We start from the raw sequence: 21,379 nt of genomic DNA on the forward strand, positions 1-21,379 counted from the left end.
TTTTTTCCGAAACGGGAAGAAAAGAAAGGGGTGATATCGAACCGAAGGAGTCGTAACTCGACGATAAAACACGACGAGGATGCTCCAAACTTTTTGTTTTCCGAAGAAAATACGGGATCGATCGAGAACTCCGCGCCGTAAAGTACGAATCATTTCTTCGAATGCTGATAAATGCTTCTCCCGGCGACAGTTTTAATTCGCCTTTTCCCAAGTTCCGGTCTCCCTAAGGGGAGTGATTTTTTTATTTATCCTTAGCTAACGACGTTCGCCATGACGAAGCGGACTCGAGAGGAATCAAGAAACTGTTCTCGTCTTCGCGCGCGTTGCACTTGGAACAATTAATTTAACGTTCTTTTCCTTTCTGCCACAGCCACTAGCTTTTTTCATCCTCTCCAAAGCGAACAAAAAAATTTTCAATTAACAGTATTAATCTACGCTAAATGTAATTTCCTAAGTAAATTCTGTCGTTAACGTGGAACGTGCGCGTACGGTATAGCTCTGAAAAATTCTTACGTAGCACGATCGTTTTTTCGGTTTAAATTATTCATACAAGAATTCCTCTTTCCTCGAAATCGACGTTCCCTTTCCTTTTCAATTATCTCGCGAATTACCCATCGGGTTGTTAATTTTTCAAGAAACACAGAACCAACGGTTACTCGCTTTCTCTCGTTTCATCTCGGATCGATTTCGAACCTGTTACAGAGCTCACAGCAGAGCCCAAGGAAGATCGCCTTTCCAATAGACTATCTTCTCTCTTCTGGTATCCCTCTCTTCTTATTAAGCAGAATACACAAATTTTTTTCCCGTGCAGTAAAAAGATTCGCGTATGTACTTGGTACCTGCGTCGGCCCTTTGAAGAATCCCGAGCAGCTTTTCCATGAATGCCGCGACCGGCACGGATGGCTAACGAAAGGAATATTTTCTATAATTCCGCGCGGCGTTTCCTCCCGATGGAATTCGCCGCGTCTGACGAGTGCCTCGTGTTCTAAGAGTATCAAAGGAACCTGTTCCCCGACCTCAAAGACCGTATAGCAATGCTCCTTCTCAATTTCCAACGCTACTCGGGATCTACGTTTAATCCTTGAACTTGTTTCAAAACTGTTAATCCTTTCGAACGCGTGGAATGTATTTTTCAAGTTCAGTCGTTCTTGATTTCCCTCTTGTTTCCAGCCATAGTATAATATCTCCCTCACTTCAATTGTATCACGAAATTACAATCACCGTGTATATCGTTTCCACGATAATTAAACATATTATCGGCAATATTATTGTAGGATTTCTTTCACGGGGGACCGACTATAAACATCGAAATAAACCAATGTTTCGCAGCTTTCGCCGAATCATTGTGTTCCTAGAGATGTTTGATTCGATCCTAGAATAGCGTAGTTTGTACCAGAATATGGAAATAGAAGGGAGAAATAACGCACGTTTACTTGTTAGAAATCTGCGTCACAAACGGCAGGTTCTCGACGATCGTCGTGTCTAGAGACTTCAACCTAATTATCGTGCAGGCGGCGAGGTTGAAATTCCGGCAAGAAACCCTCGAAACTCGGCGGTACAAATTTTCATTGTCATCATTATAAATTCAGAGTCGTAATGTTCCGGCACAGTTTCGAGGATTTCGAGGAACTGCACCGGCAAAATGAATATGATTAGCTTTAATTTTATGCAAAGAGGTTAAAGAGGTTACAGCCCAAATCCCCACCTCCGATTTTTCTCCATCCTGGCCTATTCTCCTTCTTTCTATCTCTTCCTTTCTTTCTCTTTCACTTCTCCGTTCTCCCTGCCCTACCGTTGGAAAGTAAGGTTTAACTTTTAATAATCAGGCAGCTGGTATAAGCTGCTAGCTTCGTGTCGGCGTTTGTGGAAGCTGCTTTTCGCCCGCGTTATAAGGAGTCGTTGCCCTAAGAGGATAATCATGTCCAGTGGCCTGGAAAGCGTTTTTCATCATGGCTTAGCGGCGTGTCTGTGATATTGGCCCGCGGCACCGTCAACGATGCGACGAATCTTTGAAATTTCGTTTCTGAAATTAGCATAACCGGGAGTTTTTATAACACGGCAGAGGCTAACACTGCATTCATTATCGTAATTTTAGATTTTAATAATATTCTCGATCGTAAGAGAATCTAGCAGGTCAGTGTTACGACACAGAACGACGATTAATCACTTTGAGACGTGTCCGGGGCTCTTTGAGTTAATTGAGATCAGAATTGAGGGAAATAGGTGATGGATTATGACATCGATGATGTATCTTTATAATGCACGACAGATATTTGTACAAATTCATATTTTTATCAACAAGAGCAAAGAAATGGAACCAAGGCGAACATTTGTTTCGCCCACTAAATATAATAAACAATATCGTACGTTGGACATTTTATACATTTCTTAAGATTACGTGAATTCTGTTTATTTTCTATGAATTCGTAAATGCTTGCAGTCTGGTTATTAAAAGAAAAATAGTAGCCTGACGATATCAAGAATATCTAGATGCAGTTCTACCAAAGTTCGTTCGAGTTCCGACGTTTCCATTGATATTTTACAACCACGATTCTCAATTAGAAAGAAAGTACCAAGACACGTGTCCCGAAGAACCAAAGTCCTGGAAAGGGAACAGCTCCCTTTTATTATTCCGTGACGTGTGCAGGAAAGCTGGCTTGGTCGTGCCGTGCCATTTGCATTCTCATTACCATCGTCGGTGCTATTTAAATAGGTGAACAACTGCAAGCCTCTCGGTGGCTTATTAGACGTGGCTCTTTGGTTCGTCCCGAAGTTGGCTGATTCGACGAGGAGTCGACTCCAATGCAGCCGTGCTTTGTCGTTAAAGGACGAGTTTCGTTCGTTCATTTTCAACGAAAAGAAATGACCTGACAGCGGTAGAAAACGCGTGGTGCAATTAAACTTTTGCTTGGTACGCGTACGACGAAGTAATTTCGAGAGCGCCTAGAGATGCGCGGCTTTTTGCGGAAATTAGAGGCACTGGAAAATTGAGTAACTGACAGAATGTGAGGTGGCAAGGGAAAGCAAGCGAAAGGGTAAATCGTTAATGTGACAAATGGGCGATTCGATGCCAACGTTACGAACGATTATGGAACGACAAATTCTCAAATATTCCATTCACGCACGATAATGGTCACACCTACTCCTTCAATTCGAGGGTTGGAAACTTGAAAAAAACTAAAAGGTTCGGACAAGAGGCAGGGGTAATTGCGCTTCCTTTCGACAGCGGTGGACAGGAGGATGGCTGGAAGATGTCGCGGGAGGGTCGAAAGGATTCTGTGGCATCCCTTTTATATTCAACGCAGCGCGCTTCATTAGCGAACGCGGTTTCGTCCGTGCACCGCAACGATTTAATCCGAGCTTGCGCGCTCGCTGTCGCGCCGGAATTCAATTTTCTTGTGGTCTTAATGGACCAAAACGTTCCAGACCGCGAGTTCTACGATGGCTCGTTCCGCCAGCGCAACGACGAGAATCGATGTCCGTGATCCTGCCAGATTGGTCGAATCGTAGGGGTCCTATCCAGATTACGGATCTTCTAACCCGCCACCGGCTTGTGAGGTTTGATCGTAAAGTAATCGAGAAGCTTGCACGCGGATGTCTGTGGTCGAACGTTCCACTATATACAATGAATCAACCCCATTCATCCGGGATGTGAATCCAAGTAAAAGAGGATTGAGAATTTCGTATAACCGATACTCCCCCCGAACCACATTATTGCTTCTCTCTCGCGCAACTACGATCGCTATAATCGTCTTGGTTGTACATTTTATGGATTAATTGAACATTTGCACATTTGGACTGTTAGAGTCGATGGTTTCTAACTAAAATTACTACGTATCTGTAAGGATTGCCCAAGGGTTGTAAAATTATATTTCTTCCACTTATTATGTCTTCAGAGTGTTGTGTTTTTGAAAGAGAATAATTATCCTTTCCGTGGAAGAAGATAATTTGGATAATCGTTCATCTAATGATACATTGTAACGATCTCGTGATAGAAATTCCTATACGCTAACATAATCCTGATTACATAGACGCTGTGAGTTATTTCGCGATACGGAATTCTAATAATCTATCGTTGCTGAAACTAGTTCACCGAGCATTGAGAAGTAACCGAGAAGTTTGCACGGCACTCGACGCACTCTGGATGCTGAAGTAGCAAAGATGAGCGGCGTGTATTGTGGGTAACGCTCTGGGATTCAACTGTACGGGATCAATAAGGGATAAAACGGTGGATGGTAAGAGGATCCAAGTAACAGAATATCAGGCAATTTCTATTTAAATATTCGAACCTAGTGACCTGACAAATGCAGAAGGATCTAGGATTTACGAAAACAATTTGTTGTATCGCTCAACCGACCGTTATTTGTGAGTGTCTACAAAATCGATAAAATATTTATTTAGATAGATTTATGTCAATCGATCGTATGTAGTTTCGTTAATATATTCCGCTCTCATGAATGTAAAGGATCTGTCTCTGTACCCTAATTCTGATTTGTTTGGAACTTGCTCCTACAACACAAAGCCAATTCTGCTTTGCGAAACTCGAGTAATGGAAGCTCAAGTATACTTCGGCTCTTCTGAATTCACAGCCGAAATAGAAATTACAATTTGTTCCGCGGTCGTAGATTTGTATTTGCCATGCTGTTTACCATCCTTCGTCGTTGATTTTCGTAGATGTTGCTTCATAAACAAAGCTCCTTCGTTTGAAGACAAATATATTTATTTTAATTTTTCAACACGAGCTAGCAAAAGGTAATTAAAATCTGTCGTGTTCTTTCCAAATGCTTTTGCCAAATAATTGCTCTTATTTCCTTCGAAAGGAGCATCTAGAAAAATGTTCGCTTTGCTTTGCTATCTGCGCGTAGGTCGATAAATTTAGTTGCAGGACAACGTTCGTAACAGCGAGATGAAGATTTACGAGTCTATGAAATACGACATATTAAAATTTACATTTTAAAAACCGTGTCAGTAGAAAACAGTCTCCGGAAAGGCACAGTCGTGCCAGTATTTCCTGTCAATATTTATCAACTTCTCTACTCACAAACTCATGCATGGAATTCTGAACAGACAGTAAATCTAGGTTAGATCCACGAGTGGTCTACGGACGAATCCTTTTCCTATGATACAGCGATAAACGGCAGAACGTAAGATGTGCACGGAAAGTATTCAATTTCATCTGGCGTATTTCGACTTGGCGAATGCAGTTTGAAGATTAAGCGTCGCTGCAACGCTTAATTAAATGCGGCACGAGTGTCTCTCGCAATGCAGCTGTGCTTGGGTTCGCAGGGAAAGCCGGCGTCCTTTATTAAACCCTGCCATATTTCGGTCCTTCCCCATACGAGGCATTTTCCACGAGAAACTAGCGACGACGAGGCTCTCTCTTCGTATCACCCTACCGCCACGACACCTGTACGCTTTTGAAGGCATTAACTGGCGAAACCAGGAAAACAGTAACACGATCATTACGATAGTCACGTGTGTAGAATCGGCGCACGTGCGTGCTACGTTTCTGATGCACGTCGACGATACACCAGCGGGATTCTGCTTAAATTGTAATCAATCTTCAGAGACTCAAAACATCAACTACACGCGTAGCGATCAAAGAAATCCACGACAACGAAGCACGCGCTTTATGGAAATCTGGTTTGAAGCGGCTCGCCGAAGACAACGAGAAAGTTAAATAGTCCTCTTTCAAGATACTTTGGGCGGAAAATTTTTACTCGAAACTGGCTGACTGAGTTGAGGCTCAGGCTTAAACTTTAAATGCTCCAGAGGCTACGTTCTTCGGAGAAGTTGCGGATCTCTCTCTCTCTCTCTCTTCAGTTACCTATTCCGTTTAGACATCTACCAATTGGAAATTAATGGCCGCCGATTTATCGCCGCTCAAGATCTCTTCTATCTCGCGAGAACACAAATTCGTAATTTCTAATGTCTACTAACAAGCCAGTTAGTCTGTGAGGTCGTATAAACTTTACGAGATGCTATTCCAAGAAAGTGCACGCGAATAAAGGAGGAATATCGAATCCAGCTCTGTATTTCCTGCTTCAACTCCACGCAGGCATGAATTCCAAAGAAGCACTTATATCGAATTGCGAATGACGTAAAGCATTACGAGCACGAAAGAATCACGAAAAATTATATTAATAAACAGCGCGTTGCTGCGCGTAATCAGGCCCGAGCTCGAGCCAGTCGCACGCGACCGGTAATGATTAAAAATCTGCATTACGCATTAATTAAAAGCTCGAAGCCGTGGCTCGTAACGCCGAAGGAAATATTGATTTTTCTACTTCACTGCCGTTCTCCGGGCGTCTAACCTGCAGTAAGCGCAACCCCTAACAAACTTGTTCTCCTTAACTAGATGTTGAACATAACCTGCAGGGAACTTACGAGTCTTGACGCTCCTGTATTTCCGAACACACCCGCCTTACACACAACCGGCTGACTATTATCGAACGTCTATCTGAAAATCCTGTCCAACAGTCAGCCGATCCAGCCATATTTTTCCAAACGTAGCGGGTCATTGCGCACCTGACGACATCCGACCCCCGAAGATTTACCACGGACATTAAATTACGACCGGCTGATCTTGGGGATCACGACTCTCTTTGTACGAACTGGAGCAAGCCAAGGTGCAGAATCCCGTGTCTGATATATGAAACTTCTGATACCCATTGAAACTGGTATCGTTATGCAAATAGTAAATGAAAATATTGTACGAAATATACGTTTGGTGAAAAACGAACGAATAATTATTTAGTTGTTTTCACAATGTAACTGTAAATTAGATGAATAACTTTCTCGTTATACGTGCCATAAACAATTATACTTTCACAATTTTATAGAACTTATAGAACAAAACATTGTAAAATGATAAAAATTTCAGTATCTTCTAGCATTGTTTCCTAATCATTTTAAAGATTTACTTCGTTTTTCCTAAATGCCCTAATACTTATAAACGGGACCGTATATATTCGTATTATGTGCGAACATACATATTTAAATAGTTTTTACTATGGTGCACCGCAATTTTGATATGTATTCGGAGTCATAAACAGGTCTTCTTTACTCGCTGAATCAGGTTCAGGCTGAGTGTATTTGCGTAACGACGAACGGTTATACCTGGCCGTTTATGCTGGCTGGCAGCGTAGTCGTCCGGAGAAGACCGTCTCGTTCTACTTGCTGTGTCAAGTACAGCCTCGCTATATTTGTCTATTCAAGAACGGTACGATTCTACTTGCTGAAATACCCATAGTCGGTGTGTATTTACTCGCGCGCTGACGAACCTATTCCGCCTCTGGAGCATGATTCAAGTTGTACATCTACAACCGGAACTTCGTTGACCAAGTCGCGCGCTGTTCTCGCCTTTTAATCTAGTTATAATCAATATTTGTCCGCGTGATAACCCTATTTTACTTCGCCGAGTAAACTCGTGTCCCGATGTCTGACTAGTAACCGACCAGTTCTACTTCCGCCTTACGCACGATTTTATCTCGTATTATTTTACATCGCGTCATTATGCAAATGTGCGTGTGATAAGAATACTATACTGTAGCAGAAATTATACACTGCGGTTTCTAAGTTATCTTGATCATCGAACTGATGATTCTGCGGGAGCTTACGTAACGTTGTAAATGTTCTCAGAGTATTTACGTTGAACGAGGTACGCGAATAGTAGAACACAGGTATCGATTAATCGTAAATGTAATCCACTCGCAAGCATACGGAATTACGCATGAAAAAGTTCGCGTGCGTGAACAACCTTCGCTCTTTTATCAACGTTTTACCGACATTAACATTTTCTTGGAATATTTCTTCACGCACATCGGTTAACAATCTCGAACGTACGTGTTCCATTTTGAGTCACACGAATTACGTATGAATCAAAGAATATTGTCGCGTAGCGTAGAAGTTCTCGTCCAAGTGGATAACGCGTATTCTTTTGGGACTCCATACAAACGATACATCGCCAGATCGTGCGAAGAATCGATTATTCTAATTCAAACATGGCTCGATTCTTAGTAATTTCCACCTGTTATTAAATGTATTACAAATCCCTCGCTCTCGACTTTGATACGAAGAAACACACCTCCAAGATAAAGTATAAGTGAAAAAAATCATAAAGTCGGAGGGAATATTTCATAACACGTGGCACGCGACTGAGCTATTAACCTACCATTATGGAAGAATCAACGCTCCACATAGCGCTTTGAGTTAGCTGTTACGTGTACGCGAGTGAACGCCACTGAACGCGTTATAAGAGGAAGTTCTATACCTGAGAATTTGGCTTAAGGACATAAAATTCTGATAGCCGAATTCCTGAATTTCTTCTACCTAGTTATCTCTCATTTCCAACGACGTATTTTTACGGGCCATCAACGACAAACTAGCTCAAAGGTATTCTGCATTCGGATGATTTATGGCAGGTACTTAGAGTGCGTGTGTGAGATTATGCAGATGCGTTACGATGATTAGTGACTCTAAATCATGCAATTATCGGCTATCGAAGATATGATTATTAGGCGTGAGAGAGATTAGGAGTAGCAAATAGCTAACTGCTACGGTAATTATTTTATCATGTAGATAGAAATATTCAGAAATTTATAAAAGGTAGTACTGTGAGTTATACATACAGTAGAAATCATTAAATTATACACTGACTAACATATTTCCCAAATTGTGAATTACTGTGCATTATTTATACAACGAATAACGCGTTTGTGTAGGGGCACAGCAGCAAGATCGAGTGTCGTCGAGAGAAACGATGAGAGGATTGGGACGAACCTGGACCGGAACGGCGCGATAATAATATGTGGACGACTTGGCCGCGGACGAGACGCAAGTGGCGGGACTCGGACTCGTCGCGTGGCGGACACGAAACTCGTGGTAACCGCGACGGTTTTCGTTTTATCTATTCGGTGGTGTTGGCAGCTTGCATGGCAGCACAGGAAGCGAGGAGCGCCAAGTGTCCACCACCAGACACGATACCTGGCTGCCCTTGTTACAATTTCGAGGACGGGCTGTTCCTGGAATGTGCCGGGGCCACCGAGGAATCCCTCAGGACCGCTTTGTCCAGTGTAATACACGCCGCTGGAGGAGAAGGTACGTACTACACGAGGCCACCATCTATGACGAGGGAATACATTAGGATAAATAAGGGATTTCGTTTCCGCCGGACGGGATTTTCTTCCCCTTTGTCCCGAGACCCGATTAAGCGAGCTTGTATTCAACACCGCACGGAATAATTACCCGAATACGTTTAGATTGTGTTCTCAATTAAGGGATCTCGAGTAACTCCTACGTTTATCTCGCTGAATTGGTTTTTATGCAAACAGATATTACTCGAATAGCTTTGAATCCATTATATCACATATTCAGCGTATAATCTACATGTTTTGGTTAAGTAGATCGAGTGAATTACGATAACGACTGTTCCAGGAGCGATAGTTCAATCCCTAAGCGTTTACGAGCTAGACAGAAGAGTGGAGGAACTTCGATCTATCGCCTTTCCAGCCGGTTCTCAGATTAGGCATCTGCAGATATCTCATTCGGCAATTCGCGAAATAAGCGAAGATGCGTTTAAACGATTAAGCAAAAGCTTAGAATCCTTGGCGCTGGTGTCTGGTCGACTTCCACACGTGCCACAGAAGGCGATGGCAACCTTGAGTTCCCTGAAAGCTCTGGATTTAGAGGCGAATCTGGTGCACGAGCTTCCTAGTTACAGCTTCTACGGACTTTCTCTGATTAAATTGAACCTGAAGGGCAACCAGATAATAAAAATATCAGAATACGCGTTCGCAGGCTTGGAAGATACTCTGACGGATCTAAGTCTGGCTGAAAATAAAATCCGAGTATTTCCTATGACATCTTTAAGGAGATTGGAACACCTAACGTCGCTTAGACTAGCCTGGAACGAGGTATCCGAGCTTCCAGAAGATGGATACTCGAGATTAGATGCTCTAAACTTTCTCGATCTAACCAGCAACAACTTCAAGAAGATCCCGCTCAACTGTTTTCGCTGCTGTCCGTCCCTCAAGACTCTGTCTCTCTACTATAACGCTGTCGAGTTCGTCGATAAGGACGCGTTCATATCACTGATCGATCTCGAGTCCATCGATCTAAGCCACAACAAGATCGTGTCACTGGATGTATCCACGTTCAGAGCAAACCAGAGGCTTAGGTCCATCGATCTTAGTAACAATCACATTCATTACATCCGCGGCGTGTTCTCCAAGTTACCAGAGCTGAAGGAGCTATTCCTGGCGGAGAACAACATCCTGGAAATACCCGCTGAAACGTTCGCTGGAAGTACAAGCTTATCGGTGGTGTATCTTCAACAAAACGCTATTAGGAAAATCGACGCGCGCGGTCTAGCGACGTTAAGCCACCTGACACAGCTACACTTGAGCGGCAACTACATCGAGAAAGTGCCGCGAGACTTTCTCGAGCACTGCGACAATCTCTCGACCCTGTCTCTGGATGGAAACAACATCCGCGAGCTGGAGGTGGGGACGTTCGCGAAAGCAAAGTCGTTGAGAGAGCTGCGACTGCAAGACAATCAGATTACCGAAGTAAAGAGAGGCGTTTTCGCGCCTTTACCGTCGCTCTTGGAACTGCATTTACAGAATAACGCGATAACGGACATGGAAACCGGCGCTTTGAGATCCCTGCACAGCCTCCAACACGTGAATCTTCAAGGTAATCTTTTAGCGGTGTTGGGCGATGTGTTCCAAGTGTCGAACGATGTCGGACAAAATGGGAACAGCGGCAGCTCGTTGGTCTCCATACAGTTAGACAACAACGGCCTCGGTGTCCTGCACAATGACTCCTTAAGAGGCCAAGCGTCGGTCAGAATCATGTGGCTCGGCCACAACAGATTAACCCGCCTCCAGGCTCCTTTGTTCCGGGACCTGTTGCTGGTCGAGCGATTATATCTAACAAATAACTCCATCTCACGAATCGAGGACACCGCCTTTCAGCCGATGCAGGCGCTCAAGTTCCTCGAGCTAAGCATGAACCGCTTAAGCCACGTCACAGTGAGAACTTTCTCGGAATTACACGAACTGGAAGAACTTTATCTGCAGGACAATGGGCTGCGTCGCTTGGACCCTTATGCATTGACCGCGTTAAAGCGACTTCGCGTGCTTGACCTGGCCAACAATCATCTGAACGTGTTGCACGACAAGATCTTCCAAGAGGGCTTACCGATCCGAACGTTGAATCTCAAGAACTGTACCGTTAGCGTAATCGAAAACGGAGCGTTCAGAGGGTTGAACAACCTGTACGAATTGAATTTGGAACACAATCATCTCACTGCCTCTACGTTGGATCGTCTTGACATTCCTGGACTCAGAGTGTTGAGAATATCGTACAACAATTTTAGTCAGATCAATGGAAATTCTTTAGACGGACTACCGTCTCTTCAGCATCTGGCTATGGATTCTTCTCAGCTCTACAGAATGCCACCAGAGATATTCTCGAAGAATAAGAATCTTGGTAAACTTCTGTTAAGCAACAATCTCCTCCGGATGCTACCTAGTCTTCTCTTCCTTGGTTTGGACTCGTTGAAAGAAGTAAAACTGGACGGTAACAGATTTCAAGAGATACCGTACGACGTGTTCGCGAACGCAACTACCGTTGAGTTTCTGTCACTGGCTAACAACGTGATTGTAAACGTAGACATGTCAAAGTTAAACGGGGTGACCAATTTACGGGAATTGGATCTGCGTGGTAATTACATCATGACTCTTTCTGGGTTCGCCGGCGTGAATCTTTCTCGATTGATATCGGTAGACCTGAGTCACAATCATCTAACTGCTTTGCCGGCCAACTTCTTTGCCCGATCCAACTTACTTCGCAAAGTCGAGTTGGCCGCTAACAAATTTCATCAGATCCCGGCTGTCGCCCTGTCCGCGCAAAATATCCCAAACTTAACCTGGTTGAATGTCACGGCCAATCCATTAGTCAGAATACACGAGATTAGTTCAAAAGCAAAGTATCCTGCTCTTCAGGAGATTCACATTTCTGGAACGAATCTGACGATCGTTACGAGCCAGGACTTCGAAGCGTTCCCAGCGTTAATGCACTTGTTCATGGGCAACAACATGATTTCGCGAGTGTCGCCGAGCGCGTTCCGCAGTTTGCTCGAACTATTAACCTTGGACTTAAGCATGAACGAGCTTGAGCTACTGCCTCAGGAGAGATTAAAAGGACTGGAACACCTCAGGATACTTAATCTCACGCACAATCGCTTGAAAGAACTCGAGGATTTCCCGCCTGATCTAAAGGCCCTACAAGTGCTGGATCTCTCGTATAATCAGATCGGCGGTGTGGGTAAGAGCACGTTCCAACATCTCGAGAATCTCGCTGAACTTCATCTCTACGGGAATTGGATATCTTCCATTTCTCCGGATGCGTTCAAGCCCTTGAAGAAACTGAGAATTCTCGATCTGAGTAGGAATTATTTAGAGAATTTGCCGTTGAATGCCTTCCGACCACTGGAAACGCAAATACGGAGTCTTCGTGCAGAAGGTAATCTACTTAAATATTTTTTTCCTACTCACTTTTTTTAGTTACAGTTATTCAAAGATTTGAGACTTTCATGCTGATATCATAGAATTTGTAGAATCTAAGATACGAACTACGTTTCTAAGGAAGTTGAGTTCCAAACGTTTCGTCAGCATTGTGTCGATGGTGCTAACTGCCATCGCACGATCCACTTCACATTCAGAAAAATTCAAAGATAAATTCTAAGATTCCATGAAATTCTAAAATTCTCTGTATAATTATGATTTAGATAGAGAGCGTGTGCCGTAAAACTAAAACTGTTCCTAATATTCCCGAGGTATAGTGTAGCAACCTTTACTTATACGATAGCGATATTCATCCATCTCTCGTGAAACAGTAATTATGCAAGATTAAACGTTTTTCTGAATATAGAGAACCCACTGCACTGCGGTTGCGAGTCTCAAGAGCTCTGGGAGTGGCTGCGTGATCATCAGAAGCTGGTGGGCGGTGGCGTAACACGGAATCGAGGGGGTGGATTGCGAATGAACGACATGGACAGCGGATTACTCAGGTGCCAACAGCCACCGGAATTACAAGGATTGGTGTTCCTCGAGCTGGACCCGCACGCCTTCTGTTCCGCGCCTCTCGTCTTGAAACTTGCGATTCAAGATATCCAACCGTTCTCCGTTTTGGTATCGTGGCAGAGTAGAAATCACTCGGGTATTCGCGGCTATCAAGTGGCTTACCACACAATGGAAAACATCGATGAGGTAACACCAAGACATTGTCTTTATATAGTAATAGCTAATTTATTGATCCTCGGCCTCTATGGAATTTCTCAATTTGTACAATGTTCAGTGATTAATTTTCATGTGCCTCTCTTTACATCTTCGTGTTTTTCTTCTCGATCTTTCTAAATACCTACATCTATACACGAGAGCTTGTATCGATTAAAAACGCATCAAATCAGGTCAGATTCATAGAGGTACATGATCTACGAATTAGTCTCTAATATATTATGAGTATACCGTATTCTGTAAAAAAATTCTAATCTTGTTAATCATCTTTTTCTCGATAAAATTTTCAGATCCGAGCAAAGATCCTGGAGCCAAATTCGCGTTCGACGAAACTCTCAAAGCTCTCCCCAAACACCCGGTATTTGATCTGCGTATTTGGCTTGGGCAATTGGATGGGCCAACGTCTCGAAGAAGACACGATGGACCAATTTAACTTCTCGAACCACGAAACATTCGAGTCGCCGTCGGATATGCAAATGGCAGATTCGTCTACGAGTCGTTGCACCGAAGTGAAGACCCTGGAATCACCGGACGCGGTAATCAGCAGCGATGGTTCGTCAATGGGCGATGTCGGTAGTGTCAGCAGTTTCCTGACAAGACGTTTGGGTTTGATAGTCGGCTGTTGCATGGGATTCGTTGTGTTCTTGCTTCTCGTGTCCGTTCTCGGTTATCTGAAGGTGAAGAAGCAAAGAGAGACCGTGAAAAGGGAACAACCGATTCCTCCGGAGTACATTTCCTACAGACACTTTAGCATTCAGAGCGGAGAAGCTGGACACGCGGCCAGACAGGCCAGCCAAGATGGTCAACATTCGAACTTCATCAACAGTATGGGCAACACTAACTTGAATGTATGAGACAAGTTAAAAAACTCCCGAGCCGTGGAGGTTTCGAACGTTTGAACAGATCTGGATGGTTTTTCCTCCTGGGTTCTATCGTCAAACGCGTAACCTTCCCGACTCGTGGCAGTTTTTTCCTTCTCGATCGAACTCGAACCTTCAAATCGAAGTTAACTAATCAACCGAAACGAAAAGCTCTCAAGGAAGATCGTTGACTTTGAAGCGACGAAAAGAAACTTCAGCCAAAAAGTTTGTGTCGCGTTTGTGCAAACATTAAAAGTGAACGACCTAGTTAACCGAGCATTTTATATGTGAATTTTCTACGAGTCTTAACTTTATTCGATGTAGCTTTACTCGGTGGACCGTGAACGTACGTAACAGGCTCTGTACGGCAAGTGTGTTCGGTGCATCGTGGTCTGCGTAGGATCGGAGAATTTCATTACGCAGCAGTCGCGTTCTCTGGACGATTTACGAGTATAAACATGGTACGCAAGGACCCATTCGGACTCGCGCGAAGCATGGTGTATTGTGTTTTCTAAATGGCTCGGCAAACCGGTCGCGTGGGTAACGGCGTAACAGCGGACAATGCGACGCGTCGTTTCGTATAACTGCGTTCTTGAATTTCCGCTAGCAACGCAGCAAGGGGCCAGTTACCCTGTCAGACGATGATGAATCGCGTGGCGAAGGTACGACACTATCGTGCGAGGATCATCGTTCGTGGATCGTTCGTACGCTGGTAACGAGACACGTTTGTACATAAGTGAACAGTTTCGAATCGTTGTTGCGAGATGAACAGCGACGTTCAAGAAGAATTCAAACAATTTAGGCGAACAATTTCAACGATTCTTCATTTAGCAAAATGTAGCTCAGTTAGGCTGAAAGCATTGATTCCGCTTGGCTCGACGTAGAAGTTAAAATCGACTCGCCAAAGAAGAAAAACGTCTTTTCGCGTTCGTGAATTAAGCAAAACATACAACGCCGGTATTGATTCTTCGAGTTCGCGACTTTTCGAGTATATCGTTGATATCGTTGCTGCATCGTGGAAACGTGCACTCGTGGATACGAATATTTGGTACTGTGGGACTATCGCACCTCTTTGCTGTATCATAGGCTAAACGGCACGGATGTTATCAGAATATACATTGGAAATTAGGTTGCGTAATAACCAGCGAATCGTAGTTCAAGTGACAAAGAGAAACTGGGCTCTAGCGAGAATGTAACTGCGATAGGCCATGTTGCTCGTTGCGTTGAATAGAACCGGATACGGTCGATAAGTGTGTATCGTGAATGTTCGAATGCATCGTGAAAGATCTCACATGCTGTGTACTGTAACATATACATATGTCACTGTAATAAAAATGCAAATTCTTTTTTAACCAACAACTTGTTGTATGAGCATCCCTTCTAAATTATTATCGTCCAAAGATATCCACTTTCCAAAGAACAAAAGATATCCAGCTATCAAAAATTTCCAAAAATAATTTTACGTTTCGGATGACTGACGAATCTCCGACAGATAAAATAAAATAAAATATGAATTCCATAAATAGAATAGGATATTAAAATAATAAATATTAAAATTATTCAAATAAATAAGTATTCGAAGCAGAAAAATCGACAGAATACTCGTGACGTTTCGGATAATTGGAATCCTTAAAATAAGCCGCGTATTCCCAACTATTTCGGCTCGCTTCTATCTCTTCAACCCGATTCTCCGTAGTTTGTATAAATTTTCCAGCGTCTCAACGAAATGTCTCCTGTCCACTTTATCGTATTTCCTTGCATTAACCCCTCCTGACAATCTTAACCTGATTTTCTTTCTTTTTCTGTTTCCCTTTCTCCAGCAACTGGAAACTAACCACCGATTCGTAATGTAATTGATAATTGTAATTTGCAAATTAATCACAATCGATCTGTCATATATCGAGAAACAATGAATCAGAACTTCTGCTGGAAGATGCCAAAGACGAGAAACGCGTTGCGAAGATGTCGGATAACCGCGGTGATAGGGCGGTGGGATGTCGTTCACAGAGGACACGAAATTGCGTGAAATAAAGGACAAAAACGTAGAGTGGAAACCATCCACAGCGTACACATTTTTCTCGGCTGATAGAGCTGTCCAAACGTTTTTCGTTTCGCTCTTTAATCCCGTTTGATGCACGCTTCACCAGCCACCTACTGTCCTGCAGTTACATTCTAAATGGAGACCATTAATCGCGAATACGTTCAAATGCGCGAATGCTACTGAAAAAAACCTCGCATTAAAAGTGGCCGGCTCGTTTGTTCGAATCACGTTATTACAAACAAAAACACCAGCTCTTTGATCAACCTGCAAACTTGACTGAACAAGAGATCTTCCGCCTTTCGCAATTTCAAAATTAAAATATCGACCGTTTAAATAACAAAGTATCTTCATCGAGGATATCTAATTATTAATTTATTTAGTAATATCAGTCACTCGGGAATATTTTAATATATCGCAAAGAAATTTTTAAAGTTATTAAATTAAAAATCTGGGTAGTTTACAGAATGATGCATCTCGAACCATGTCGATGATTCGGTATTAGCCGTATAGTAAATTACAGATTATTATTCAAACCTGCTGATATTTCAATACAAGAGAAAGAAAGATAAAACACGGTGGAATTGTACGTTACGTTTCGATTATTTATACAGCTGTTGCTTAAAAAGTTTACCTAAAAGCTAGACAAGCTTCGGATTGAGCGCGGTGGATGTGACGGAAAGAACCGGGAAACAGCCTTGGAAAAAACTTTCTCTAATCTTGCCACTTTAGAAGCGTCGCGCGGAAAGGCGAGTAGAAACGGGTAAAAACACAACGTGTCTTTTACGACGAAATGTAGAAACGTGTAAAAGTACAAGGAGTGGCTTTCAAAGAAAACTTCTCTAAGACGGCACATTCAACGCAAATTGAAATTGTTTGAATCATCATGCCCTCGTAACTATTTTCAAAGCGGTATTTCGATAGCTACTACTCCGTAAAACAATAAACGACTTTTTCAAAACGTTTAGAGATAACGTTGAAAATATTTCTCCGCAGTACTTAATTCCTAAAGCAGCTGCACGATTACATTGAATTCGTTGTTCAACACAATCTTTGTATCGTTTTAATCATCTAAATTACGGCTGTTAGACAGCTAATATCTATATTAAATACTATAGTACACTACTCAATTATTAATTTTGCTATCTACAAAGAGTTAAAGATACGTACTTTTTGTATCTGATAGCGATAGATAGATATGCGAAATAATCACTTTCAAAATTATTAATTCTAAATACTTGCTGATTTTGTTACATTAGCAAAGGATTAATTTCCGACATATTTCATGAAAATTCAAACGAGTACCGGTTACTCCAATAACGATAGCGCCTCGTTTAAAGTCGCTCTTAATTACTTGGTCCGAATAATGACTGAAGCAGGACTAATTGTAAGCCGGTTTATCGTGCCGCGGGTTGGATGAACTGATAGAAATGTCTGTGATAGTGGGAGCCGCAATGCCTATCTCGACATCTCGTCGAAAATAATGGTACCTTCGAGCGCTCGATTCTCACATATTATCGGTCGCTATCGATGAAATTTCGATCTCCTCCAACTCTCTCCTCTCCATCGCTATTTATCAGAAATATCGAGCACCATGCATAAATCGATCTTTTCCACGTAATACTCCGTGGCTTTTGTTAAAAAAAAAAAAAAAGAAATAAAATAAAATAAAATTCGTTGGAACGGTTTTCATAGATTGCTTGATACATCCTTTATCGAGTAACTATAGTCGTAAATAACTACTGTTGCGAATTAAAGAAAATAATCTACAAAGTTAGCTACTTGTTTTCAGGAATCGCGCGTCTGATTAAATTAATTCTTTCTCAACCCTTCTTTTTTTTCTGTTCTTCGAAGTTAAAGAAGTCCGAGAAACTTTTTAAAGATCCTTTGTTTTTAGTTAGAAGACGGAACTTCTTTCGGAAACAATCCTGGAACCGCAGACAGAGCACTAACGCAGTGGCCGATTGTCCTTGCGTCGGACTTGCGCCAACTCGGTTAACACTTCGAGTACCGCGGATCGATATTACTCGTTCGTTCTCCCACATAATTCTCTTCTTCACGATTCCGATTACGTCCGAGACTTTTCCGATTCGACACCAAACGGTTAGCTGAAAAGCCCCCGGCTGAGATTACGTAACTCGCTAAAATCACGTACTTCACTCGTTTATCATGATCTTGACTGCGGTTTCAAGCGAACCTATTCGCTCTCTAACCTTCTTCTTTCTCTATCGCTATTAAAAAGCACACAAGTGGAGGAAACAAGGCTTTTTCTCAAAAGCCGTACCCTGTCAAGGCAGCTAGCTATCGCTAGACCACGAATTTTTATGTATTTATAAGAAGCTTAAATACCTACAAATATATCAAATGCGTAGAATATACAAGATTGTATTAAAATGTCCAAAATAAAATACAATAGTACGTACTTTGTTCATTCGAACAAGTTAATGTTCAGCGTCGATTAATAAAAATATGAAATTGCGTAAATATCGGTGGCAATCCGACTATCGCGCTCAGAGAACTAAAGGAATCAAAGAGATCCTAGCCAAACAACCGGAAAACTAAAGCCGCAAAATCAGCATTAAGACTGATTACAGTTTCGCTGCCATTAGTTCACCGCTAGAAACCAAACAATTTTCCCCCACTTTTGCTCCATTAAGAGTATTAGTTCGATTTAGAGCTTCGAATTTGCCAACTTCCAAAGTTACTCGTCACCAATGACAAGTTAGACCACCGAATTTCATCGATGGTCCATCTTTCCATTCGAAGGAGAAGAGAGAGAGAGAGAGGCAGGGAAGGAGAGAAGACGGCTCGTTTCCTTGAAATTCGGCGTGGAAACGGGCTGGATAGATGTTGTTTCGATCGCAACACGTGCTTTGCCACGATTAAGTCCCAGCGACGGAATTACCCTTCCACTGTATAAGACGGATTCGGTCTTGGCTGAAATGTTGAGCTCTTGGTTGGAAACGGTGTTACATGCACGATTCGTAGCGTCATGTTCTGCGAATGGGAATCGGGGTTGTCGATAACGACAGACAAGATCCGAGGAACTCGTGAGATAGCTGAGTGTTCGCGTGGTTCCATAGTTCGCAAATAATTGCATTCCATCGTCAAATCTGCATGTTATTCTGGCGCTCCAATCTGATTAAATGTAGTCTCGATCATGTTTCTATTTGTTAATCCTGCTGTTTTCTGAATTATTTTGGAACCAATCGTATCTCTTGTTTCTTAGGTTGGAAGAAAATATCGAAGTGGATGCTAATGTGTTTCTTAAAGCAAAACGTTCATTTATCGATCATCGCTTTATTGATTTCCATGGAGATTTCGATTAAAATGAAAATGAGATTGTATATAAAAGCCCGAAGACGATAACAGAGTTACAGATAGTCGAGAAAAGTTAATTGATAATTTACAAACAATGAACAATGTGCCATTGAAAAGAGAGATATTGCATGTAGAGTGCACAAAACGGAGAACAATTGAACCTTGAAAGGAATTGAAACATCAGCTTTCGGCCATATACCGGCTGTTCAGCGATGCGATCGAAAATTTGCAAACATCCCTCTCTCGCCATGAGAACTCGTGTTCACTTGTAAAAAAAATTGCCTCGTAAAAATTCAGCCGAGCGACAAATGGAGGAAGAAATCGAAAAATCGATGACAGCGAACAAAAAATTTTCGCTCTGACTTTCGGCGATTTCAATTGATTGTTGGGCGACAGCAAAACCGCGATATGCTGCACCCCATGGGAAAACTTTACAAGAGAGCAACATTTCTCGACGCGATTTTTCATTTGTGCAATGAATAGAAATTAACAAGTTCCACGTCTGCTGCAAAGTAACTCTGTTAGGTTAAATAAAATACCAAAGGACAAAAGTTAAACTCCTCGTAGCTTAACGACTGAGCCGTCAATTAAACTCGATTAAATTATCTTTATAAAACGATCGATAGATCTCTGTGAAACAAATTTTATTTGCTCGATTTATGGAACCTATAGAGCGTTATCATTTTTCTATTGAAACTGAATAAACGAAGATATCGAACGTTATATCTAAGGTTTATTATGATTAGCAAATACGATAGCTTGTATGTCAAACAATAATGAGAACGATAACCGTGATTGTATTTTCAATTAATTTCCTGGTGAAATGGGAATGATCAAATGTACAGTGCAGTGTTAACAATACACGGATCGTACATTATCTTCGATAATTATCGGTCTCGTGACTATTTATATCAACATCGTAATTGCTATTTCTAGTAATTTAATTTGAATTTACTCGATACATTAACATCTTTCTAGAAGGAATTAAGAAATAACGAACATTTAGTACGACAGCACCTGGGAATAAAATTGTATTGGTAATTACAAAATTTCCAATTTTATTGCAATTTCATTGTACTTGTGTGTCTATTTTAATCTTTGTGACTACCTATAAGTAACTGAAAAATCTTACGTTGGATCTACGTGCAACGAACACGTTCGCGAATGAACGACACATTCGATAATTCATAAGCGTGGCACGATTTTCGGCCTCTTCTCTTTCCAGCTGGATTTCCAGTGGAATAATCCGACGAGCATGTGCCGGGGGTTTTATTTCGTTTAATTTCCTCCCGGGAACAATATCTTTGGCGACGCGTATAATCAGTGCATTTGGGTAATAGGCTACTAAATATTATCCCCGGAGTAAAATTTTTCTCCAAAATATTTTTTAATGCAACATCGTTGGCTTTGCATAGTTCAACCCGGGATTTTGTTTCTCGCTTTCTTTTTTCCTCCTTTTATCTTTTAGCAGTGTACTTTTAACAATTACGACGAATAGACCATATTCGAATATTTCTAATAATATTATATCGGTGTAATGACACAAACTTTACAAAAAGATGAAAATTGGATTTCCCGGCGCTGCAACTAAGAATAGAAAGCCACATGGAACTTATAAATTATGACAATGATGATGAAATCGGATTAACATGAAATTATATAGCTCCCTCGGTCATCATTGGCCATCTTAGCAAGGGAAAATTTATGCACATTATTCGTGCGCATTTTGGAAAGCGGTGGATGAAACACGTTTTAATACCTATTATTTAATATTTATCTGCATTTGGATATTTCGTGTACAAAGAGCTTTTGTCTTTCGCAATACTGAAACATCAAACGCAAAATGATTTTATAATACC

At 41.9% G+C, this 21,379-nt stretch overlaps 1 protein-coding gene across 5 annotated transcripts in view; it reads left to right on the forward strand.

Annotated features, from left to right (window-relative positions):
* The window catches only part of LOC132914062 (protein artichoke-like), a 176,857-nt gene extending 161,337 nt beyond the window's left edge, over window positions 1–15,520 (forward strand). For all 5 annotated transcript variants that reach the window (XM_060972858.1, XM_060972860.1, XM_060972859.1 and 2 more), the window contains 4 exons: window positions 8,724–9,099; window positions 9,436–12,528; window positions 12,937–13,274; window positions 13,592–15,520. In XM_060972858.1, the coding sequence (XP_060828841.1) occupies window positions 8,808–9,099; window positions 9,436–12,528; window positions 12,937–13,274; window positions 13,592–14,155 (4,287 nt within the window). In that variant the 5' untranslated portion in view covers window positions 8,724–8,807 and the 3' untranslated portion in view covers window positions 14,156–15,520. The remainder of the gene's footprint in view (window positions 1–8,723; window positions 9,100–9,435; window positions 12,529–12,936; window positions 13,275–13,591) is intronic.
* The last annotated feature ends 5,859 nt before the right edge of the window (window positions 15,521–21,379 follow it).

The sequence above is a fragment of the Bombus pascuorum genome, chromosome 14, assembly GCF_905332965.1.
Source record: "Bombus pascuorum chromosome 14, iyBomPasc1.1, whole genome shotgun sequence".
NCBI classification, from domain to species: Eukaryota; Metazoa; Arthropoda; class Insecta; order Hymenoptera; family Apidae; genus Bombus; species Bombus pascuorum.